The 26,499-nt window shown below is 38.0% G+C and overlaps 1 protein-coding gene and 1 long non-coding RNA gene across 3 annotated transcripts in view; one reads left to right on the forward strand and one right to left on the reverse strand.

Moving 5' to 3' along the window:
* Positions 1-1,510: 1,510 nt before the first annotated feature.
* LOC133518157 (transcription factor SOX-14-like) lies at positions 1,511-25,362 on the forward strand. Of its 2 annotated transcripts, none has more exons than XM_061851757.1 (4): positions 1,511-2,385; positions 22,395-22,665; positions 23,136-23,267; positions 23,757-25,362. In XM_061851757.1, the coding sequence occupies exons 1-4, from the start codon at positions 2,183-2,185 to the stop codon at positions 23,784-23,786; spliced, it is 636 nt and encodes a 211-aa protein (XP_061707741.1). In that variant the 5' UTR covers positions 1,511-2,182; the 3' UTR covers positions 23,787-25,362. The 2 variants fall into 2 exon arrangements, with proteins under 2 accessions (XP_061707741.1, XP_061707742.1); XM_061851758.1 differs by having other exon boundaries at positions 1,513-2,385; positions 22,395-22,656.
* LOC133518159 (uncharacterized) overlaps positions 5,362-26,499 on the reverse strand; it is a 61,423-nt gene continuing 40,285 nt past the window's right edge. The window contains exon 2 of the long non-coding RNA XR_009799448.1: positions 5,362-5,548. This is a non-coding gene — a long non-coding RNA (uncharacterized LOC133518159). The remainder of the gene's footprint in view (positions 5,549-26,499) is intronic.

Genomic DNA, 26,499 nt, shown 5'->3' on the forward strand with positions numbered 1-26,499 from the left:
TTAGGGTCGGCAACGCGCATGTAACTCCTCTGGAGTTGCAGGCTTACATAGGCTACGGAGACTGCTTACCATCAGGCGGGCCGTATGCTTGTTTGCCACCGACGTAGTATTTAAAAAAAAAAAAAAAAGATCTTAGAAAACGTGCTGTGTTGGTGAACAGTTTTCATAATAAATGTTACTCAAAATGTACGCAAGTTATGCCGAATAGATGACGGCCGAGAGAAGGACCGAATATTCGGTATTCGGCCAAATCCACTACTCGTGCCATCTCTACTTTACGTGTTAAAATAGTCGCTTATATTCAAAAACTCGTGCTTTTCCTGACTCGTACCAAAATTGGTAAAACAGGGCTATAACCGCAAAAATCGAAGTTCGTCAATAATTGCGGGCTTTTTGTTTCTGTCACTCTAATTACGTCTTAGTGAGAGTAAAAGAGAAAGATCCCCGCAATTTGCGAATTTCGGTTTTCGCAGGGCATAATAAATGGATACTCTCGACTGTTGTATCCTTAGAGCATTTAACCAACCGGAGTCGCCTTTGAGAGCTTACCTCTCAGTCGAAAACCTCGGCCAATGGTCATATGTATTATATGGTCTGGCTTTTATCTGATATTTTTGACGTGCCCCCCCCCCCCCCCCCCTAAAAATTGGCAGACTGTTTTATATACAAAATTACTGGATATGGAAAACTGAAAATTGGAATGCAGTAGGTACATTTTATTTCCAATAAGTAATATATCGTCTTCAACATGATTTTTTGCCTTGAATCGTTCTTTCTGGGTGAATATTACTGGGGGAATCTTGGTGAATTGACGACACCGGTCTGGTCTAGTGGTTAGTGACCCTGCCTATGAAGCCGATAGTCCCGGGTTCAAATCCTGGTAAGGGCATTTATTTGTGTGATGAACACAGATATTTGTTCCTGAGTCATGGGTGTTTTCTAAGTATTTATATATTATATATAATATATATCGTTGTCTAAGTACCCACAACACAAGCCTTAATGAGCTTACTGTGGGACTTAGTCAATTTATGTAATAATGTCCTATAAGAGCTCAACGAGGGTGGGAGGGGGTTAGGGTCGGCAACGCGCATGTAACTCCTCTGGAGTTGCAGGCGTACATAGGCTACGGATACTGCTTACCATCAGGCAGGCCGTATGCTTGTTTGCCACCGACGTAGTATAAAAAAAATATTTATTTAATTTATTTAATCTAAACAAAGCGATATAGTGAACCCCTATACAGACAATTTAATTTCAATGATTTTTGAGTCCATTATCGATGCAATTTTGTAATGAAAAAAAAAAAACAAAAGCTAGTTTCCTCATTGCCCTTTTCACCGCTTTTACCGTAGCATGGACACGGTGTAACAAAATTGGCATTTTCGCCATCGCCCGGAGCGGGGTGCGGGGCGCGGGGGGTAACCGCGTTACACAAAACTACGTTATGGCACGGGTCACGGCGATCCACCTATCGCCGAAACTACAATATGGTTGTTTTGTTTATATAATGGTTGGATGGGAAAATAATTAGCTTCATTAAAAAAAGTGCGCGATGGAAGCGAAAAACTGTAGAAAAAATCAAGAATCTTTTCATTAAAAAAAAAAAAAATTCATTATATAATTATGTATTAAAATTATGTGTGAGTAGGTTTATAAAAAACTCATAATTTACCTACTGTTATACACACTGCTAGTCGGAAAACATTATTATTGCAATAATTCAAAGTGAACTAACTGACAAGCTTCGCCTATATAAAAATCAAACAGACAATCCAACAGTAAACCCGAAAATTCATCTCAACTCATTTCATCCCGCCACCTTTCCAAATGAAATCAGCGCGCGATCTCTCCAGGTTGCGGCAAAAAAGAAATTTAATCTACTAATAAACATGCAAACAAGAACGCACCGGCTACCTGTTGCAAGCGCCCGAGCCGCGCCGCGTCTCCGCCAATCAGCGGCCAGCGGCCGCCCATGCTGCTCTCTCATTGGTCGAATGTTAGAGGGGGCTAACGCAAGGGGGGAAGCAAGGCCGAGGTCTCGTCGTTTTAAACATGACACTGGCAAGAAAAGCACCGCATTGAGCTTTCGGGAGCTTTTCACGCGTCCGCGAGAAACAAATGAGTTTCGAAAATTCAAAATAATGTGTATGTGATTCGAAATTTGAATTAACGTTCGAAAATGTCGTTGGGTAAGCAGCCCGCTGAGCATATAAAGCGGCCAATGAACGCTTTTATGGTGTGGTCGAGGGGACAGCGGAGAAAGATGGCCCAGGACAACCCGAAGATGCATAACTCGGAGATCTCGAAGCGTCTTGGAGCTGAATGGAAACTGCTGACGGAGATGGAGAAACGGCCGTTTATAGATGAAGCGAAGCGGTTAAGGTGAGCGATGTTACGGTGTCTGTGTTTTGTGACGGTTTTTCTAAATAAAATAAAAAAAAAGGTTAAAAATCTACAAAAAATATATTTAAGTAATACCAACACCTACGTTCTGGTTCACGTATAAGATTTTTAATTTAATCATATTTTTAAACACCAAAATATCGCTTTATTTATTTTTGATATTATATTTGTTATCATAATATTATAATAGCGGTGTTTATCAAAATTGTTGACCAATCATTGGTTCAAATGCAAGTTTTAAAGTTACCTACATACTTAAAAAAATTACATTATTTCGTAAAAAAACTAAACGGAAATGAGTTAGGTACCTATATAATAAAATTACGGGTAAGAAAATTTACGTAAGTAATTTATGAATAGTATTTTTTATTGGTACCTGGAATATGTAAAATAAATAAAAGAGCATTCTCAGCCTACTTCGATTTTATTAACAAAATGCAATATTATAGGTACGAGTATGTCCTCTCGCAACAAGAACAAATATTTTATGAATTTAAACCTACTTATACAACTTAAATATCAAAACAAAAATAAAAACTTAAAATTAAATATATAAATAAAAATGCTTTCTCAGATTTATTGAAACACTTTTTACTTTTAACCGCCTATGTTATTCGAAACCTGCACACAAACAATATAGATAGATAGTGCACACTTGTAAAGATAGATAGATAGATAAACCATTTATTCGCTTGCCACAATACACACAACTAAACAAAAAAATAATACAAACAATAGCAACACCAAAATAAAAATTAAATAAAGAACAAAAAACATCAATAAAAGGTAATGTGTGCTGTGTGCGTTGCAGCAAAACAAAAGGGTTCTGGCTCACAATCAGTAATACGCTCCACTCTTTCGGGTTAATAAATATTATAGGACATTATTACACAAATTGACTAAGTCCCACAGTAAGCTCAATAAGGCTTGTGTTGAGGGTACTTAGACAACGATATTATATAATATATAAATATCTATAAATACTTAAATACATAGAAAACACCCATGACTCAGGAACAAATATCCATGCTCATCACACAAATACACCAGCCCTTACCAGGATTTGAACCCGGGACCATCAGCTTCGTAGGCAGGGTCACTACCCACTAGGCCAAACCGGTCGTCAAGCACTGATAATTCTGTTAGAACCCAGATCACGAACAGATTAACGATGTAACAAAAAAAAACATATATATACATAAATAATTAGTAGCTTGCCTATAAAATAATAATAAATGTCGTAGTATGGATTATGTAAAAGTGTGGTGCGTGTTGGTGTATAGTACCTTATTATATCAAGTTTAAGCTTAACTAAAGCTTATAATTACCTACTTAACTACCCATTACATAATCTACTACTATTTATTTTTAGTATATGGAAAACCAACAGCGCTATATATATCTAGAACTTCCAATAGAATTACAAAGCCAATTACAGGTTCTCACTTATAGAAATACACTAAATTATAAAAAGTTTTTGCCCATCTTAATTTACACATACAAGTTCCTACAGCATAACAACAGATCTATATGTATATATGATTCATTTTTACAAAAATAAATTAAAAAAAAAGAAAAAGTAGTTGAATCCTGTAAGTACATATTCAATGCATCGAGCCCCAATTTATTACCAACATAATCACAGAGCCCCAAATTACCACTTCCGTATCTCTGTAATTTCTCGCCAAAAGAAACGCAAGCCAAGAAATAGTTTGAGATTACTAATTGACCGATCACTAGTGAACATTTCTATTTCAGCTTGGGCAAGATGATGGTTTCCTCTACAGGTCGCAATTCTCAACCGATTCTCGTGAAATTTTCTAAGCAGAATCGATGATTAAATGTAATTAATTGTAAATTCAGTTTTTAGAAATTTTTCGTTATGGCGGAGCTATAGTTTTCAGTTTTAAGCTATGCTCGCGAGGTCTACAGTTCAAGTATTCCAGTATTTTATTGCTTTCATGTTATTATACAGATGACAATGTTTACAATAGGAGCATCAAACATGAACCCTGTAAGGGCATCGCAACAACTCTTATTTGTTGAACTTAAAAATTTAAGACTAAAACTAAAGCTAACACCAATATTGTTAGGTACATTTTATGTGTGTGTGTGTGTGTGTGTGTGTGTGTGTGTGTGTGTGTGTGTGTGTGTGTTAGTGTGTATGTATCACATATGAGTTTTATTTCAGTGTTTTACCATCTAAAAATTCCGATATAGAATAGAATAATAGGCTTTTCTTATTAAAATTTATTTCAGTTTACTAATAAAATGTCTTTTTTGGTTTCGCTTTTTAAATTTTCTGGCAAGTTATTATATATCTTTATAGACATAACTAAGGGACCGGCAGAATGGCGTTTTAGACGAGAGGCTGGGAGTATTAGTAACATGTTCACAAACGTGCAGTTCGGTAAATCGGCCAAGATAACCAGCAATCTAAAGTTACCTAATTTAATTTCTGTAATTTATTGCGCGGAAGGTAACCTAACATAGGTTGTAAGTTGATACTAACAAATATGGACTATATTAATTGTCTGAGAATAAATAATTTTTATTTTTATTTTTTATTTATTTATTAGTAATTTTTGTGTCTGATTTCATATTTTAATCGCAGGTTTTCACGTCTCGTGTAAAATTGGGGGTAGTTGTGGACAAATTTACAGATCTCTAAAATATATAAGGTAGAAGTACTAGTGCTCGACGCTGCACTAGTACTCGACATGGACACTTTATGTCAAAGTGACAAGGATTAAGTTCGAATACAGAAAAATCTTCGTTGTTCAAATTTAACCTTTATTTCCATGAAATAAAGTGCCCATGTCGGTGACTAGTGCAGCGTCGAGCACTAGTACCTACTTCTACCTTACGCAAGGCAAGGTGAGTATTTTATGTTTTACGAAATGGTTTTAAGGGACCGGCAGAATGGAGTTTTAGACGAGAGGCTGGGAGTATTAGTATTTTTTAGGGTTCCGTAGTCAACTAGGAACCCTTATAGTTTCGCCATGTCCGTCTGTCTGTCTGTCCGAGGCTTTGCTCCGTCGTCGTTAGTGCTAGAAAGCTGAAATTCGGCATGGATATATAAATCAATAAAGCCGACAAAGTCGTACAATAAAATCTAAAAATTTAATTTTTTTGAGGGTACCTCCCCTACACGTAAAGTGGGGGTGAATTTTTTTTTTTGCTTCAACCCTACAGTGTGGGGTATCGTTGGAAAAGTCTTTTAAAACTAACAGGGGTTTCAACAAACATTTTTTGATAAAGTGAATATATTCGGAGATAATAGCTCCGAAAGAAAAAAAAATGTGTCCCCCCCTCTAACTTTTGAACCATAGGTCCAAAAAATATGAAAAAAATCGTGGAAGTAGAGCTTAAGAAAGACATTAAATGAAAACTATAGCGGACATGATCAGTTTAGCTGCTTTTGAGTTATCGCAAAAAGTTTCCCCTTCATAGTAAAAAGACTTACTTTAATTAGGTACTGATTATGCAAATTTGCTTATTTGTTTAACTCGCGTGAAAGGTACCGTTTCATCCCTTGGTTATTTATGTCTCGTTTCATATTTTAATCGCAGGTCTTCACGTCTCGTGTAAAATTGAGGGTAGTTGTGGACAAATTTACAGATCTCTAAAATATATACGCAAGGCAAGGTGAGTATTTTATGTTTTATGAAATGTAGTTCACAGAAACACTAGTGTAGGTACTTTAAATAAAATTAATAATAGTGCACTGTCAAAGTTTTACTCAAAGCGTCTAAGATATTTTTAAATCGTTTATTAACCCGAAAAGATAATAGTTACATTATTTTAAGGTGTACCTACATTAACGTAAATAACATTTAACTACTTATTCATAAGTTAAAAACCACTTTTCAATCTAAGCAACTGAATAATATATTCTAAAAACAGTTTAAATACCTAATAAGGTAATAAATAACTATAACCCCTCTCAGCCGAACGTTAATAGGGTTGTTTCCATCTACAAATCTTAGGGCAGAATTGTATCCCAATAAATTCTTTTGGATTATAAGAACATGTTAAACTACTTTTAGGGGACCTGTAATGACACTAATGACCATATTTTTGTAAATATTGAATTTAAAATATCTTTTGGCACACGTCACGTGACCAAACTCGAAACGTCATTGAAGATTCTGATGACGTCACAACTCTCGGATTGACAGTATTGACAGGTAGGCGATAAACAACAAATGACAAATGTCAGTTGACAGTGCGTATCTTCTACGTGTGTATGTAGTTATGTGTCAAACCGTGAACTGTGACGTCACACAATTTTCAAAGAGCGTTTTGGGCGCGAAAACATCTGCTATAATATTTTGTTAATTTATCAGCGATAAGACCGCCTGTTGCTACCTTTCTTTACATTGTAAATCTGTTTTTTTTTTAATTTGTCTTCTTTGTGGTGCAATAAAGAATATTTACTTACTTACTTACTTACTTACATATTTATAAACAACCCTATTAGAATTGACCATATTGAAATTAACCATTACAAATTGAACCGAAAAATGTAACCTAATAAACCTAGTAAACTGTAACTCATAGTGTTCCTGCCGGTGAGTAAGGTTGCCAGGGCTCAACAAGGGGGGGGGGGGGGGATGCTAGGGTCGGCAACGCGCATGTGACTCCTCTGGAGTTGCAGGCGTACATAGGCTACAGAGACTGCTTACCATCAATTATAATTAACGTTCGGCCAGCATTGGCTATAACATCATTTATAAGCGCAAAGTTCGTAATTACACCTAAGTACTCGTAGTTTAATTGGTACCAACATAAACAGAGTGCAAAATTGCCATTGTCTTATCTGTTTCCTCTTCCAAAAGAACGTGCGAAGTAAGATGTCTTTGATTATTAACCTACGTAAACTAAAACAAATAAAAATGCATTCTCAGTATACATTCAAAAACACTTTTTCATTCACTCGATTGAACAATATAATCCAAACACAATTTATATTAATAAATGGTAGTAACATCATCTAAAATTATCAGCGTAAAGTTCACGTTTACCTACTTTTAGTTTAATTACTACCAACATAACCACAGCGCAAAATTGCCATTGTCTTATCTATGTCCCCTTCCAAAAGAACGCGCCAAGAAAGGCGGGGCGGGCAAATGGCGGCGGCGGCCATTGTTCCCCCTCTGAGACACTGGCGTATCAAGTGCATGGATTGTTACACAGTAGCGTTCTTATTCTTATACTATTATAAGGTGCAGAATTAGGTAATAAAATATTTTTTCCTACTCCTCTACTGTTATCTGTCATTTATGCATTCATTAACACGAATATAAGAACATACATAAAAGGTTTCAAGAAAAGTCTATATTGTCTATTCCTCATAACAGCACATGTGCTTTTAATCGCTATAACGTTACTGCGATTAATGGCTACCAACCTAACAAAATCAAAACGAATACAGTTTTAAACTAAGTGCATTGCTGCCAACTTACAAAATATTAATTTGGTTGCATAGTAAAAACAATTACTTCATAAGTCAGAAACACGCATGTGACACCCGTAGTGACCCGCAATATAGTAACACCCGTAGACTACGAAGACCGCGTAGCGTTGCTTGTTAGTCTCCGTAGGCTACGGTGGCAAAAATTGAGAAAAAACTGTCCAAAATTTTAATTTAGCATGTAGCAAGTACCAGGGCCTCGTGAGTTACGAGCTTACGAGGTGTCGCTGACCGGCCGGCCGCGGCCCGGGGCGGGCCGGGCGCGTAACAAGGTATGCTCGCGCGTCTTGGCTATATACTTTTGCTTTGTTTACCTAAATGGCCTTAGGGCATTCTTACATATTGATCAGTGTTTAGTACGAGTGTATACATTTGCTACTAAACGTAAGTATTATCTCGGACGATCGATGTCCGAAATGACATTGATATGTCACAGTTTTCAGTTGTTTGGTTGTATTAAATGTAATGCCCGTTTTACAATTAACGCTATATGCAACATTTAATTATTTTTTATAAAAAAAAAAATAATTAACTATGCCATTTAGTTTCCTTAAACGTACTTACCCATACCCCGGAGTTAACGGAATTAAACAAAAACACGGTGTATAATAGAAATATCACCCACTTCGCACCCTACTTCATAATCTAATTTGTGCCCACAATACTTCCATTCTGTTATCTCGAATATACAGTGAAACAATCGCACCTGTTGTTATCATTATTATACAACAAAAACTATTTAATCAGACCTACACTATACCTCCAGAATACCAACATAAGTTTGCGGGTGGCCATGAGAAAATCTCACCAGACTTCTTGTTATTTGATAACCTTTAGCTGCATAAATAAGTTGGTATTGTCCCTAAAATGTGTGTTCCAGAAACAAATAGAGCAACCGGATGTTTTTTTTTTTAATTTGATAAAATGCCATGATAGTGCTTTTAAAAATAAAACTTAAAAAGACCGTGTTTTTATTTGATAAGAAGACTAAAGTTGTTACTTATTTGTTTAAGGTAACAGTGATAAAATAAGTTAGTTTTATATTATGAGTATGACAATAGACCAAGCTCTCGCTTTTTAGGGTTCCGTAGTCAACTAGGAACCCTTATAGTTTCGCCATGTCCGTCCGTCCGTCTGTCTGTCTGTCTGTCTGTCTGTCTGTCTGTCTGTCCGAGGCTTTGCTCCGTGATCGGTAGTGCTAGAAAGCTGAAATTTGGCATGGATATATATAAATCAATAAAGCCGACAAAGTCGTAGAATAAAATCGAAACATTTTTTTTTAGGGTACCTCCCCTACACGTAATGCGGGGGTGATTTTTTTTTTTGCTTTAACCCTAGACAGTGTGGGATATCGTTTGAAAGGTCTTTCAAAAGTAATAGGGGTCTTCAACAAACATTTTTTGATAAAAAGAATATATTCGGAGATAATCGCTCCGAAAGAAAAAAAAAGTGTCCCCCCCCCCCTCTAACTTTTGAACCATAGGTCAAAAAAATATGAAAAAATCGTGGAAGTAGAGCTTAAGAAAGACATTAAATGAAAACTATAGCGGACATGATCAGTTTAGCTGTTTTTGAGTTATCGTAAAAAGTTTCCCCTTCATAGTAAAAAAACGTACTATCCAGTTCATCACTTGATTAACAATCTACTATACTTTAAGCTCCAGTTTAGCTTATTGTGACGGATGAGTAACTACGGAACCCTACTCTGAGAATGGTCCGATATGCTCTTGGCCGATTTTTTTAAAGTAGGTAATGGGTTCATGGTATTTTGAAGTGAAAACTTCTTTAGTGGCGCTGTGCAATTTTCGCGATGGGGAAAAAATGTTAAACTCGCGACTAGTCACGTGACCGACAGATTCGACAGATTGAAAATTCGTAAGACGGACACGTGACCTGATCGAAAAACTGTTACAATGTCATTGAAAACTACTATTGATGCGGTCTTTATTAGACATTTAAATAGGGCCGAATCAAAAATTTCCGTTTCTTATTTCAACTACCATAAAGTCCATAAACCTATCGTATGAGATTGGCGATGATGGTTCTAGTAATGATGATGGTGTAAGAGTCGTTGAAATTATGGATGGAAGTTGATTTTTCTGAGAGATAAACTTTTTAATGTTAAAAAATTGTAATAGTTCTGAAGTGTTCAATTTTTAATGTAATATAAATTGTCATATTTGTGTACGATAGCGCAATAAACGAATATTGTATTTTACCACATAAATGATAGTACTTTTATACTGATAATTAAAGCGATTCCTGCAAAATTATTCCCTAACCATTCCTAAATATTAAAAAATGCACAACGTTAATATTCTAGTTTTCACTTCTGCCGGCACTCCCGGAGTGCAACCCGTTATATTTTTTATCATGTGTGATATTAAAAGTATTAAAACCGGACAAGTGCGAGTCGTTTTAGTATTTGTTGTTATAACAGCAACTTGTACACCATCTGTGAAAATTGTCATGTGTTATACTTTTATATTTATTCCGTGTATGTTTAGAAATATTTAATTTGATTAATTTTATAGTCGTTTCAAATCTTTTTCAATCGTGGCTGAATGCCGGATGGATCTGTGCCTCGAAGACTAAGCTATCAAAAATGACAATATGGCGAACGAATAATTGAAATGTCACCGTATTTAAGAATTATTTCGCTTAAAATCTAGTTTTTTCCTCACAAGTGTGATGAAAAACATTGTCTGTTCCACGGGCGGTACAAGATTTACGAACTCGTGTTAATTATTGAATACGCAAATATTATAAAGACCTATTATTGTGAATAAATACAATTTAAATCTTAATGTAGTAACTTAAACTAAGTTTAGGTACGGTACGGTAGCTACAAAAAAAATCTAACACAGATGTGTCCGACAAAGGCATTCATTAACCCGTCTTCTAATTCAAAAACAAAAGTCCCCAACCCTTACAAATCAATTTAATCTCCATAAGTTTGCCCAACCCCATCAGTAGTTATAAAAGCTATAATATCTTCATTGTGGCTCTTTGTGCGCTATCGCCGCGCGCAGGGCTATAAAAAGGGGCTTACGGATCTAAACAGAAAACAGATTAGGGACAGACATTGGAAATGGGACGATTTGAAAGCATGTAGACCAATATCGGTGTTCTGAGGAAAAAGTTAGTTTAGGCTTAGTAACCAAAAAAAAACACAATTCGGTACTTGACACATGTTGAATAATGAATATTATAACAAATGTAGCTAAATGGATAAAAAATGAGCCATTCATTATTAAAAAGTGGAATTTTAAAAGACATATTGAGATTATAAAAAAAAACAAGGCTCCAAAGTCTCAAAAAAAGTATTTTTTTCAACGTTCAAAAAGATAATGGTACTATTCGATTTCTTACACTTTATTGAAATATAAATTGTACGACAACTATATACATAAACGTAATATTTTAGGGTCAAAATAGCAATTATCTTGATCTTCCATAAATTTAAGACAGACTAATGTAATGTGACGTCACGTTACAATATCACTTTGTTAGAGGTGTTTCAATCGTCGAGTGCGAGCGTCAGGCTTTAACTCTCATTTCTGACCTTTGTGTTGCTTAACTGCCATGAGTCCTATAGATAAGTATTTGATCCTCAGGAAAATCAAGATCGATTGACATTATCTGCAAAAAACTGTCAAGTAGCCAATTGTAAGATAAGTTGGGTCTAGGGCAATTATTATTTCAGTGTTATAGTAAGAAAACCCAAATATCTGCATCTGTCTGTCGGTTTACCTCCTCAGGCATAAACCGATTTAGTATCAAGATAAACTTTTATTCCTGAAATTATTCCTTAAAGAGACGAAAAGGGGGGTGGAATTTACTATGAAAATGAGTTGAGTTGAGTTGAGCTGAGTTGCTACGAGTATAAAGGCGTGTCTTGTTCAACATCAGAATACACCTTCATAAAACGACAACAAACTTTACAAACAGTTACTGGCATAAACCGATAGTATCAAGATAAACTTTTATCCCTTAAATTATTCCTGAAAGAGACGAAAAGGGGGGTGGAATTTACTATGAAAATGAGTTGAGTTGAGTTGAGCTGAGTTGCTACGAGTATAAAGGCGTGTCTTGTTCAACATCAGAATACACCTTCATATAACGACAACAAACTTTACAAACAGTTCCTGTCTATAAAAACCCATCAACAAACCAAAAGGTACTTGCATTGGGAACATATATATACGCCAAGAAGCAAATATTAGTACCTACATATAACAACGAAAATTATTCTCAACTCGAATACTATAGTTGAAAATCTGACCAAAAAGACATTTATGATTAATAGTGCCCATTCTATTTCTAAACAAAATAGTAATTTGTATGTTTATAGATTCTAAAATACAGAAAGTGCATATTCGGATTTTAAGACTACAATGGTTTCTATGGAATAAGCGAAAACAATTAACAATACAACTTTAAGCCTATTGGGAACTGTTAAAAAAAACATGATCCTTCATCAATGTAGGCAACTTAAATTAACAACGCTCAAGTTGCAGTCAGTATTAAAATTATCAATAATTAAAAAAAGAAGAATTTGCTACATGACCCACAAACAGCCATGAGTACTTTGATCCCTATCCCACTATTGAAATATGTAATCCAATCTTACCCTTCTAGTTCTATAGATAATCAAACACATTTACACGGAATCTCTTTGAGGGCTTGCAGTCGAACCCTTCTTTATACGACGGAAACTTCGTTATCGGCTTGAGTTGCATTCCGTATCAGATGTGAGATATGAATTTAGTTAGTGCTTCTGGGCATTTTCCGCAAATTGACAACCATTGTGCCTATTTTGCGTGAAACGAGGTAGCGCTACTCTAGCCTCAGCTCCTCCACGAAGCCTAGCAGTGTCCTCAGGTTGCTGACTGCCTCCTTTAGTGTGCACGGAGTCCCTAGGTATTTGTTCCTGTATACTTCTACCTGTTTACAATCTAGGAGAATATGTTTTGCTGTTTCCTCTTCTTCCGTGCACGCTCTGTTGAACCGAGATATGTATTAGAAGTTCAAACACAGATACTTGTATAATACGTAGGTTTACGAATTTTACTATGTTATACTCTGCAATGCGAACTATTCTTCTTCCTCGCATTGTCCTGGCATTTTGCCATGACTCATGGGAGCCTGGGCCCCGCTTGACAACTAATACCAAAATTTGGCGTAGGCACTAGTTTTTACGAAAGCGACTGCCATCTGACCTTCCAACCCAGAGGGTAAACTAGGTCTTGTTGGGATTAGTCCGGTTTCCTCACGATGTTTTCCTTCACCGAAAAGCGACTGGTAAATATCAAATGATATTTCGTACATAAGTTCCAAAAAACTCATTGGTACGAGCCGGGGTTTGAACCCGCGACCTCCGGATTGCAAGTCGCACGCTCTTACCGCTAGGTCACCAGCGCAGCCACAATGCAAACTATAACCCAATTAGCTAATTACTACATTTCCCTTTGCATTACATAAAGATCGGCTGGTTTAAAATTCAACACCAATGGGTGGAAACACGATTAAACACTTCAGTAAAAAAATTGTCCCATGTCGAGACCGCTTGATAGGGTGCCCAGAAGGCTGGCTGCATTGCCCCTCTGGATAGCAATGCTTATCCGCTAAAAAATGTCCCAAGTCGAGACCGCTTGGCAGGGTGCCCAGAAGTCTGGCTGCATTGCCCCTCTGGAATCAATGCTTATCCGCTGGGCGAAGTACAGAGGCCAGCCCTCTGGTCACGAAGTAACTACTGCCGGTGCCAGGGTATCTAATATCTATTTTTAAATACGTTAATTACCTAATAAGTGAATTAGTGAGTGCGGAGGAGGAGGAAATAAATATTATAGGAACATTCTTACACAAATTGACTAAGTCCCTCGGTAAGCTCAAGAAGGCTTGTGTTTTGGGTACTCAGACAACGAGTTATGTATAATATATCAATTCTTCAAAACATAGAAAACACCCATGACTCAGCAACAAATATCTGTGCTAATCACACAAATAAATGCCCTTACCTGGATTCGAACCCAAAACCACCGGCTTTATAGGCAGGGTCTCTACCCACTAGGTCAGACCGGTCGTCAAATATATGTTGTATTAAAATCGGTTAATTTTTCATTTCATATTTCATTTTATTACTTTGTTGACACATTGAAGCGCTGGTGGCCTAGCGGTAACAGCGTGCGACTTGCAATCCGGAGGTCGCGGGTTCAAATCCCGGCTCGTACCAATGAGTTTTTCGGAACTTATGTACGAAATATCATACCAGTCGCTTTTCGGTGAAGGAAAACATCGTGAGGAAACCGGACTAATCCTAACAAGGCCTAGTTTACCCTCTGGGTTGGAAGGTCAGATGACAGTCGCTTTCGTAAAAACTAGTGCCTACGCCAAATCTTGGGATTAGTTGTCAAGCGGACCCCAGGCTCCCATGAGCCGTGGCAAAATGCCGGGACAACGCCAGGAAGAAGAAGACTTTGTTGACACATGGATAAATTTTGTAAGAACTCCAAAAACTTCTTAAAAATAGGAAATAAGTATGTTGCAACGTCTATCAACATATTGTTTGTACAATTATTTTAAAGTTCCCATATCCGTTATCGGTCACAATGGGCGACGCCTATTTACCCATGGCTTTATCATGTTTGATCGACATACAATATGCACCCAGGCACTATTGGTTTTTTGATAGTATTGTGGCTTTTTGATGTCCAACGCAATAATATTCCGAGAAACGTTAAGAGGCTGTCAATACCTAAAGCGCGCACACTGTCTATTTGTATCGGAGTAAATGAGATAGCACTGTCGCATGTTACTGGGCCTGGGCAAGGGAATAATAAGAAAAATATTTAAATAAAAAAAGTGGATTATTAGTGTAATATTTTACTCAATAGCGGTTTAGATATAAATGTTTTGAAATTGTGATTTTAATTGCAGACCCATAAGTCAAAACAATAAAGACATAGAACCGTTTAATTGTGATTTTAAGACCAATCTTTGCAATTATTTTCTATCGAGCCGACTTCGTTCAATCATGTATCGAGTACAACCACGGTATTTGAAATATAATTAATATGAACATATATTTTTCTTACTTGACTAAAACAAATAGTCTTTCTTAAAAAACTGTTTAAGTAACATCAATTTCAAGGACATTGGGTGTTGACAGCCTCTTAAGAACGGATTCACTTAGAAGTCTGTGTTAAAATAAGTACAGTCGCCATCAGATATATCGGAGCGGCCAAGGTGATCAGAAATATCTGAACACGCTTCTATTGTCAAGGCGTTAAGTGCGTGTTTATATATTTGCGAGTACCTTGGCAGCTCCCATGTACAAGTGTAAGTTCCAGAAATTCTGATAGAAAGGTCCTTATTCCACATGAAGCGTAAGGATCCTTCTCTGATGGAAAGCCACAATTGGATTACTGGTTGTGCAAAAATCCTTACACAGAATATGGGCGTTATCATTATGAAATGCCTCAACAGACACGTAGACTTTGAGATAATCCATAAAATTAAAACATGTTATTGATTTAAACTTTTATTTAATCCATCTCGCACGCCCTCATATTGGTGAGGTGCGTCAGAAATAGACGGAGATAATATACGATCAATATCATATGTATATATTTTAAGGTACGTCTTCAAATCACAACACGGCAATTTAAAATATTATTAATTTTTACAAAAATACTAAAATCAAGTATTAAATTAACTTGAAATAAAAAAAGTAAAGGAATAACCAAATCAATTAATATTGCATTGAGCTCTCAAAACACACAAGTTTTACATTTTAAGACCCCGTGTCATGAAAAAATGTGTCACTTTATGATTGAGCCCAACAGACTTCTTCTACTTTTAATAACTATTAAATTAAAAAAAGCCTTTACCCTGTATACAAAAAAAAAAAAAATTATACCAAAAATGCCTTACATCATTTTGAAAAAAAGCTGATACCCTTCAAACTGCTGCATTAATAGCTGCTGCTTCAAGCTAAGCTGGGAACTGCAAGGAAACTCTTCACATGAAAAAACGCATCGAACTGGTCCATCCTTTGGAGAACTATGATGGCACAGACAGACAGACAGGCAGACAGACATAGACGTCAAACATACAACACTTTTTTGCGTTGGGAGTACAAAAAATGGCTTCCATCAATTTATAATGATTTCGCCAAAGACAAAAGTGTGCTGGTAAAGCATAACATTGTTCGGTAGGTAGTTTTTTGTGGCTTTCCATCACAGACAGATATGCTTTAAGCGCAATAAGGTCGATTTCATCTGATATTTCAACAGAAATTCTGATAGAAAGTAAACGAGCCGACGAGCCGCCTGATGGGAAGCAGTCATCGCCGCCCATGTGGACATCGGAGCCACTTATGCGTTGCCAACCTTTGAGAACCCTAAATACCTGCTTTTGAAGAACCCCATGTCATAGCGCAAGGGAAACACCTCAGAAGGTAGCTCATTCCACGAACGAACACACACACGTTTGTTCTTATTGTAGATGAAGGAAAGCCACGTTTTAGTAAAGTGATATCTGGACTTTACAAATAGCCACAATGGATTGCCGGCTGTTGATTAAAGAATGGTTAAACGCGTTACAAGGCTGATTCTTCATTAGCTGCACACTTTCACGTTAATTCGCTGCTTAAAAAGCAACATTAATGAGAGTTTTGAAGCCGGAAAAAAACTTAGATATATCTTTGAATGAAACGGCGTTGGTACGTAATCAAATCACTCGAAACATCCCTCTTTCGAGACTCTTGACGCTTCAGACAAACAACGAAAACTTTTATCCCTCCGCGATATCAAATTTTAGCAACAAAAGTGCGACAATGAAACGTCACCGGCCAAAATAATATTATTTATGCAATAAAGCGTACAATTGTCGCGCGCGCCGCCCTTAAAACAACAATGTCGATCCAACAATGCAAGGATTATTGCATTGTCCCAGTCACAATCGAGCATTCCCACGTTCCCATCACTATGTAATCATACAACACAAGTAAAATTAAACCTTACGTGCCCGTGTTACAGTTGATTTTTGTTAGTACAAGCTTGGTGATTTTGACGTATAGTGTTGTGGGTGCAGTCGACATAGCGTCCGATTATGCGAGCTTTGTGATAGAATCGCGATTGTCAGCGAGTCGATTGTAATTATGCGAGTGGACGGGGCGATAGTTCGATGTTTGGGATGTTTTATGAATGATTAGGATCATTGTTCTGGAGTGAATCACGTCATAACGATGCCATCGCGATTATGGATTAGGTCATTAGAGGTTATGCTAGACATGAGTGCGTAAAACAAAAGTCGTTCCTGTATTTCTGAAATTTATGCAAGTTAGCAAAATGAAGCGATTTAGCAAAAAAAGTCTAAAGTGCCTTGTGCTCTAAAGTCGCTTATGCGCGAGTTCGCCATGACAGCCTTCATGTGGAGGGTACCGTCTATCAGGGTCATGACAAGTTCCGCTACCTCGGATGTACAGTCACCGATACAAACACCCAGGAGGAGGAGATTGTATTGTATTGTATTGTATTGTATTCGGGCGATTTTTCCGCAACTCGACGACTTGCGCCTATTTTGCGTGATATGTTGGGGGTGGGCTAGTCCTGCCAGCCCAGCTCCTCGAGGAATCCTATCAAACCTTTGATGTTGAGTAGGACCTCGGGGAGGTCTCTCGGAGATCCGAGATGTTTAGCCCTGTATGGAGTCACTCCGCTGCATTCCAGCGTGCAGAGATTGCACTCCGCATTCAAAACGCACTACGATGTAGTGCAGCCCTCCATAAAGTGTTGGTGTCCAGGCTTCTCAGTAAGAGTACAAAATTAAGAATCTATAAAACCGTCATTCGGCCTATTCTTATGTACGGCTGTGAGGCCTGGACACTAACTCAAAAAGAGGAAAGTCAGCTCCTGATAGCGGAAAGAAAAGAGCTCAGGAAGATCCTGGGACCTGTCAGAAGTGACGACGGCTCCTGGAGGATCCAGAAAAATGCTGAGATCGAGGAGAAGGTGGCTGAGCCCAATATCATCGGCGTAACAAAATCCCACAGACTTCGCTGGCTTGGTCACCTACTCAGAATGTGGGAGGATCGCGCAGTCAAGGAAGCGTACTTGGGGCGACCAACCGGCCGGCCGTCGACCGAACTGGCACCCCAGGTACCGCTGGTGTGATGTCGTGGAGGCGGACCTGCGTCGGCTGAATGCCAATTCATGGCAGGAAACCGCGCTGGATCGGAACAGGTGGCGTTCTCTCGTTTCGGAGGCCAAGATTCTTTTTGAATCACTGAGTCAAAGCAGTTAGTTAGTTGTGCTCTAAATGTAAATCGTTTCTACATAAGGTACAGATCCAGGAATGAACTCAACAATGTATTTAAATGACTATCCTTATTATCAATAGTTGTAGTTTGTACAAACAGCTAATGAATATTTGTTAGACCCTATTTCTATTCCCACTAGTTACCACCAAGTTCTTAACATTGGTGACTTGACTACCAACTTGGTTTGGTGGTAACTAGTGGGAATAACCCTACTAATTCAAACATTAATAGATTCAGTTAAATTTATTTTATAGAAATTGTTTTTTTAAGCACCATGTGATTTGCGTACCAATTTACTCTTGGCTTGTTTTTAGGATTCCGTACCCAAAGGGTAAAAGTGGGACCCTATTCCTAAGACTCCACTGTCCGTGTAACTGTCCGTGTATCTGTCACCAGGCTGTATGTAATGAACCGTGATACCTAAACAGTTGAAATTTCCATGTTTTTTTTCGTGTGCGAGTCCGACTCGCACTAGGCCGGTTTTTTATAAAGTTTTCCTATCGAAAATTATATTTTTCCGAACTGTAACGTGTAAACAAACAATAAATGGTAAAACCGTTTACTATAATCCAAACTATTATGAAAGATACATTTCAACTTTATCATCTACAAATATTAACAAAACATTGCGAACACGACATAAAGTTCTTTAAAAAAACCAAACATTATCACCCCTATAAGGAAACTGGACACCAAAACCGATAACATACGTTCATACATCCTCAGTATTCGCAAGAAACAGTCCCGTGGATTGACTCTTTATCTTTTTTGTTATCCCAGTTGACATTTCGTAAGACGATCGATTTCGACCGCAGAGTTATCTCTAATAGACTGTGTAATACATACATGCAGGGATCGGAACCGGTTTTTTGCAAAAACATCGAAATAACCACATATTTCGGTTTATTTATAAAAATATAGGTAAATGTAGGACTCAGTTGTGTTTTTAGATAACGACTTCGTATTATTAGATTGCCCGATTAGGAATGAAATAATTAACAAAGAACGAAAAAATACCGTTTTCGTTCCCATACAAAAAATACCGGTTTCCGATCCCTGCATACATGTCAATTCAAGTTTTAGTTTTTCCGTATCTGTTTTCGATATGATACTGATCTATCAGTCTAGTGGACTAATCCCAATAAGGCCTAGTATACCCTCTGGGTTGAAAAGTCAGATGGCAGTCGCTTTCGTAAAAACTAGTGCGTACGCCAATTCTCGGGGTTAGTTGCCAAGCGGACCCCAGGCTCCCATGAGCCGTGGCAAAAATGCAGGGACAACGCGAGGAAGAAGACTGATCTATCAGTGTCAAAAGTGACGTTTCTTCAGCCAAAAATGTTACTTTTGACAGGGATAGATCAGCATCATATTGGAAACAGATCGAATAACTACGAGTAAAACTAACATTGGTTCAATAGTCACGTTCAGCTATCTACATAGGTAATAAATATAAATATTATAGGACATTATTATCTACATAAATTGACTAAGTCCCACAGTAAGCTCAATAAGTAAGTAAGTAAGTAAATATTCTTTATTGCACCAACAATTATACATTTTACATACATGTAAAACTACAAATGATTTTTAAAGGAAAATAGAACCAGGTAACAACAGGCGGTCTTATCGCTAAAAAGCGGTCTCTTCCAGACAACCTTTAGGTAAACCTTTAGGTAATAAGCATTGTGTAATATAAAGCGTTTTGCACACAGACGCGTGATCAGTGTACCGCGCGTGTTTTATTAACTAATGTTAAATCAATTATTAATTTGTTGTGTACATCGTCTCGAAATGCTCTTCCTGAGCTAAGCAGCGTATCGTTTACTTAACACATAAATCAGCTGATCCATATATCATTTGGATCATAACATGGCCCAGTTTTTCTCTGGAGATTCAAGCTTTTACAAATAACTTCTCCGCGAGTTTCACTACACAGCTGCATTCTATCCCATTTAATACTAGTACAGAGTGACAGACTATGTTACGTTCTAGAAATCCTTGTTTTTTATATACTTAGGTGTGTAATTCACATGATAACGTGCCGTAAACTTGAACATATACCCGAGACGAACAAGTGCGTCATACTAATTTAGTATAGGACCTGAGCGCCGATGTGGTGACCACGGTTAGTCTTATTTGCACCATCTAAGTGCGCGATCTGTGATTCCGACAAAAAGTCGGGTCATCGACCGGCCACTATCAATTCCTTCATTACTTTGTTTGCCGACCAAATAAACATGATACGAAGGAAATACAAAATACACAATATCTAGAAAAAACGTATCTTTTTTATCGATATTTTCGTCAAGTTAATCGAATACGGTAAATATCGATATGATTGGATATGAAGGCGCGCTTTATGTGGGTTTTCGAGGCAATAACGTGGTGGTCTGTTTTTTATTGCGAGGAATATAAAAACATTATCGTGGAATCTTAGTCGAAATATGAATATCGAATGATTCGATTATTTGCATTTACTCCTGAATAAATAAATATTATTAATTCTGAATAAATGAAGAGTTGAGGTACCTATGTTTAAAATATATGTTCTTCAGTTTGACGACCAGTCCGGCCTAGTGGGTAGTGACCTTGCCTATGAAGCCGATGGTCCTGGGTTGGAATCCCGGTAAGAGCATTTATTTGTGATGAGCACAGAAATTTGTTCCTGAGTCATGGATGTTTTCTATATATTAAAGTATTTTTATATTATATATATCGTTGTCTGAGTACTTACAACAGAAGCCTTCTTGGCGTACTGGGACTTAGTCAATTTGTGTAAGAATGTCCCTATAATATTTATTTATTATTTATCAGTTAACTTTGGTTGTTTTTTTCGGGCTGAAATATAGCGGTTAGTGCTCAATGTTTCATCATCATGAACTGAAGAGCTATTCTCTTGTCGGTGGAGTATCTTCCAGCTTTTCCTATCTTGCGCCAACTCTTTGACTTTTTGATACGACACGACCCCTACTTTTTCTTTCGCTTGGTCTAAGTAACTGCGTCTGGGTCGCTTGCGTGCTATCCCCTCCAGGATAGTTTTCGTGAGGAAGTGCTCGTGTCATATTAAATGTCCGATATTTTTTCCGCGTCTGTTTTCTATAGTGTGTAGAATAGCTCTTCTTTCACTCACTCTTCGTAGCATCTCTTCATTATTTATCTTGTCTCTCCAACTAATGCCTTCCATTCGTCTCCAGCACCCCCTTTGAAATGCTTCCATTCTCTTCCTGTCTCTTAGGGTCATTGTCCACGTTTCACTTCCATAGAGGGCTATACTCCAGACGTAACCTTAATCAGCAGTTTCTTGTTTCTGCATGACAGACGGGATTTCAACAATTGTCTCTTCTGGTGGAAAGCTTTTTTTGCCATAGCAATCCTTGCAACGATTTCCAGCGTGTACCTAGAATCACCTTAAATAAAAGAAGTTTATGTGTAACCATTTATATATCTACCTCAACTTTCCTGCCGACATCCATACCTACTTTGTAATACATTATCAATCTACTAGGTGAAAGAGAAATCTCGTTATTACAGGTACCATAACCGTTGCTGATAAATAAAAATACGCCGTAATTTCTCTTAAAGTACACTGAGAAAAAGAACCATTTAAAACAATTGAAATTGCATTAACGTTTATTGCTTTAAACAGTTCCAAATGAGCCTCTCGAACAAAACGGTTTTTACTGTTCCAAAAATACAGTAAATTTTACTGTTTTGAGTAGCTAAAATGTAGTGACTGTTCGTTTATTTTTATAATTTCTTCAATACTTAGAAATGTTCAAACAGTTAACGTTACTGTTTTGTATTTTTCCATTTTTCTAACATTTGTTTATATTGTATAAAGCAGTTAATCTTAATGAAAACCACTTTAAAGTGTGCTCGATACTTAGATCATATTTTTTCAGTGTATCGACCAAAATCCCAGCCTTTCTTCAAGTTCCATTTAGAAAAAGGCTTACCCTAATTTCTCTTTAGTATAAGGCTTGAGCGGACGCTCGATTTGGCGTGCAGCGGGGCGGGGCGTGCGTCGTCCATGTTGAACAAATGCAAACGTAAAGGAGCGGCCTTAGTGCACGCTGCACAAATCACTTGTGAGCCCGACGCCACGCTGCACGCCCCGCTGAACGCTCCGCTTCGAGCGTCCACTCAGGCTCTACCTTACACCAACCTAAAACTCAGCCTCCTTTCCAGAGCCCTCCACATGAAAGAGCATCCCGACTACAAATACCGTCCACGGCGAAAACCCAAAGCGCTCGTCAAGAAGGAGCCAAAATTCGGGTTCAACATCAGCGGGCTGATGGCGCCGGTGCCACGGCTGTTGCCGCCGCCGTTGCCCATGCCGTTGGACAAGCCTGAGCTAAGCCGCGCGCTGTTCCCGCCGCTGTACCCGTTCTACCCATTCAAGCTGCCTCCTGAAGATGGGAAGCTGGCGGCGGAGCTGGCGCATTTGCAGGTAATGTCTGTATGTTGAACTTTGATGGATTCTATTTTTTAGGGTTACGGGAGTAATCAGTAAATTCTCAGGAACTGACCCGATTTGGTCTTGAGCGTATTCATAATATTTTGTAGTGTAAAATTAAAGCATAAAAAAACCTTTGAGATTACATGCTCATGTGAGCAGATAAGCTCAAAATGCAGGTTTGGTTTTCTGCAAAATTAAAATAAATTCAACTCGGGAAACACTGATATGGTTTTTAGTAAGCAAAAATAAACAGATTGTCTAATTGTAAAAAGTATCTAAGTCAGTGACTGCACTTCATTTAATCACATCTATTGACACAAATATCATGAACGTGCATTTCAGTATAACACAACAAGTGAATAGTGATCACACACAGTGCGCGCGTTATAGGTTTTTCTTATCACTACAATATGTCACCAGTATACGCTACCTCATAAGTACAAGAGCTATATCTACGAATTTGTCCGCAGGCCCTCTACGGCGGTGCGTTATACGGCAGCTCGCTATACAGCAACTCACTATCCCCCTGCGGCTGCCCCCCGCGCCGCACGCCCTCGCCCCCCGCGGACGTCAAGCGGCCTGTAGCCTACGTTCTCATGAAGGTACACACATATCGGAATAAGAACCGTTTATCATAGTTAATACGTTCGCAAAATATAGTTATCTGCTGAGTGACGTCGATCAGTCCCCCAACTGTAGCTTAGTTTTAGGCTACTTCTGCCTCAGCAGCTATCGCTTCTAAGTCTGACAGTCTGAACTAAGGTCAATGCGAAGGCCATCTATCAGCTCAGCATCTACAAGCTCTTTCAGACGCTTATAACTCTTGCGATAGTTTATAAATCGGTAAAGCAGGAGTGAAGCTCTTCCTTTCTGACTGTCTCTGAGTGAAGTACACAAATACGATTGCACTATGATGATCTTCCCAACCAAAAACTGTAGACTTTGGTCTTATCCATATTGACCTTGATTAATATGATCGCAGATAAACTATGAGCATTCTCCATGGCCCTTTAAGCCTTGCTATTATGACCGATTGATTTGAATAGCCAACTTTTTTGTACAAATGCTTATCTTATTTTTTATTATCTAAGGACGAGGAGCCGCCGCAGCACGTCATATGAAGGCCGGTGGCGCTCCCGGCCCGCGCCTGGCCCGGGCCCTGGGAGCGGCCTTCCACGTCCATGCCAGAACGGGACATGTCCTCTCCTGACAGCGTTTAAATACAGCCATGACACCACTGGCCTTGGGAAGGCCTCCAACTTCCATGCCACGTGGGAACACGTCCTTTCCTGATAGTTTTAACAAGGTTATGATGCGGGTTCACGTCCATGCTGGGAAGGGACATGTCGTCTCCTAGCAGCGTTTAAACACGGCCGTGATGAGGGCTCTGGGAGTGGCTTCAACGTCACGCCCGTCATGTCAACGCCCGGACGGGGAAATGTCCTCACTTGATAGCTTTTAAACACGATCGTGACGTAAGCACGGTAAAGGCGCTATTTAATGATAAATTGAGATATCTTTGACACAAAATCGACATTAACCAAATCTGTTATAGATATGAGGGTGCTCGAGCGTGCGAGTATCGTGTTAACATCATATCAGTGACAGATTTTAAAATTTGAATGCCGTTGTAATTCAGAGGGAAGTTCAAGGATAATATTTTAGTGATTTTTGGGTTTTACATGAAAAATAACCGAATTCAAATCCAAAATGAATAGCTTTTGTTTCTAAATCAAGATTTAACTAGGAAATGTCCAAAACAATTCAAATTCTATGTCATAAACAACTAGTTCACTAAACAATACTTTCATGAGAATCATAAGTTTCGTAATTGCTGAGATAAATCGAAACAAACGCATTGTAAATTTTAGCATCAGGCGCCAAAATTTACTATGCGTCGTCTTAACAAAATAGCGCCTTTTCTGTTATCAGTACACGATCGTGTAGGCTAGGTAAGACTGACTGAACCTTAGTGCAATGACTAGACACTGCCAAAGTGCTAAAAGTGCTCAAGTGACCGAATAAAGTGCTAAGTGCAATCTTATGAAAGTGCAATGTAAGTATGTTGAATAGATAACATATCATAATTTAGTATTAAGCTAAGTGTTAGTAAAGTATATGTCAATTTGTAAAAAGACTTTCAGCAATACTCTGCACTGTATAAAAATGTTTAGCAATTTTGAAATAACAGATATCATATTGCGTCGACCGTCTAGTGGCGCATTGGAGAATTGTGTCCTCTAATAAATCAATTAATTTGGCCGTTGGCCGATCGCCTCGACTGCTCACAAAATACTGGGTTGATGTGGTTATTGGGAGGGACAAATAGGGTAAGACTATTTGTCGCTCCCAATAGGGCAAACCTGGGCTATTCGGTGATACTTGGTTATTCAGTAATAGTCAGTTTTATTGTCTTTTAGCCGAGTTGCCCTGTAATTTTATTGCTTAAAACGACGTCTAAGAAATAGCACAAATGTGACTAATGTGGTGTAATATGGTTCCAAGTCATAAAATTACCAGGTAACTTGGCTAAAAGACAATAAAACTGACTATCACTGAATAACCAAGAATCACCGAATAGCCCAGGTTTGCCCTACTCACTAGGTTAAGTTTCCTGTAGATAGATAGTTCATATGACTAACATAGATTTTTAAGAACCTAAATTACTAACCAATTTCTATGGATTATGGTCCGAAATAAACATTTTTTTATTTTTATTTATATATAAGTATATTACTATTATCGTCCTAATGAGTCATAGCTCTAGCATCAAAATTTGCGGAACCCTTATATAAATTTAAGGGGTTGGGGGGTAAAATTTCCAAGTATTAGATTTTTTGTTGTTTGTGTACTAATACTAGCTTAAATACCAAATATCAGCTTTCTAGGACTTCAGGAAGAGTTTTGATGATCATCAGTGAATAAGTGAGTCAGTGACAAAATCGGGGTTTTTTTAGATATCAATAAAATCTAAAGTATAAGAGCTCTGCAAATGAAACTTTTTATGCTTAATAGGTATACTATAGACATCATATCCCGAGAAATTTGTTTATCTGGAATAATTCAAACCCAAGTTATGAGGGTTCAAAACAACGACGAAGCGCTCCGAGAAAAGGTAGCTAGTGTCTTTGCGTTACGCTTGGCTCGTCTTGACGGACAACAATAATTATACAAATTAATTTAGTATGGGTAGCACATCGTTACTGGTGAATTTCCAATATGACTTGGAATTCCGGTAGCCGTCTAAGAAGTGTAACGTTCTTACGGTAAATGTCGTTAGGGTCCCCTAGACTCGTATGGTGGAAAATTTGCTGCCTATGGATGAGGTCTTGGTGGCTCAGATGGCAGAGCGCTGGAGTATCTATCCAGAGGCCGTGAGTTCAAGTCTCACCCAAGACAGTATTTCCACTTTTAAATTTATTCTAAGCTTAATTATTGTAACTGATTTAGACATAAATTAATTGGTTTATTAAAACACAATTCCCCCAATGAGGGCGCTGGACGGCCAACGCAATCGTAAATGAAGTTTATCGCTAGAATAGTAGGACCCTGTCATATGTGACCGCAGCAAAACTACGCTTGTCGCTTGCCGTAAGGACTAGATTTGCTTATATCTTTATACGAATAACCTGTCAAGGCGTCCTTATGGCAAGCGACAAAGTGGGACGTGCCGGCCGCGGTCGCAAATAGTTATAATAGAAATGAGTATCATCACAACCATTGAACAGCTCGTTTAACAAAATTACATAAAATTGTACATTTTGGTAATTAAAAGTAACTAAAAACAAACCCAAGATCAGTTGGCAGCGATTTTGATAGCCCAGACGGTGCACG

Source organism: Cydia pomonella, chromosome 5 (genome assembly GCF_033807575.1).
Source record: "Cydia pomonella isolate Wapato2018A chromosome 5, ilCydPomo1, whole genome shotgun sequence".
NCBI lineage: Eukaryota > Metazoa > Arthropoda > Insecta > Lepidoptera > Tortricidae > Cydia > Cydia pomonella.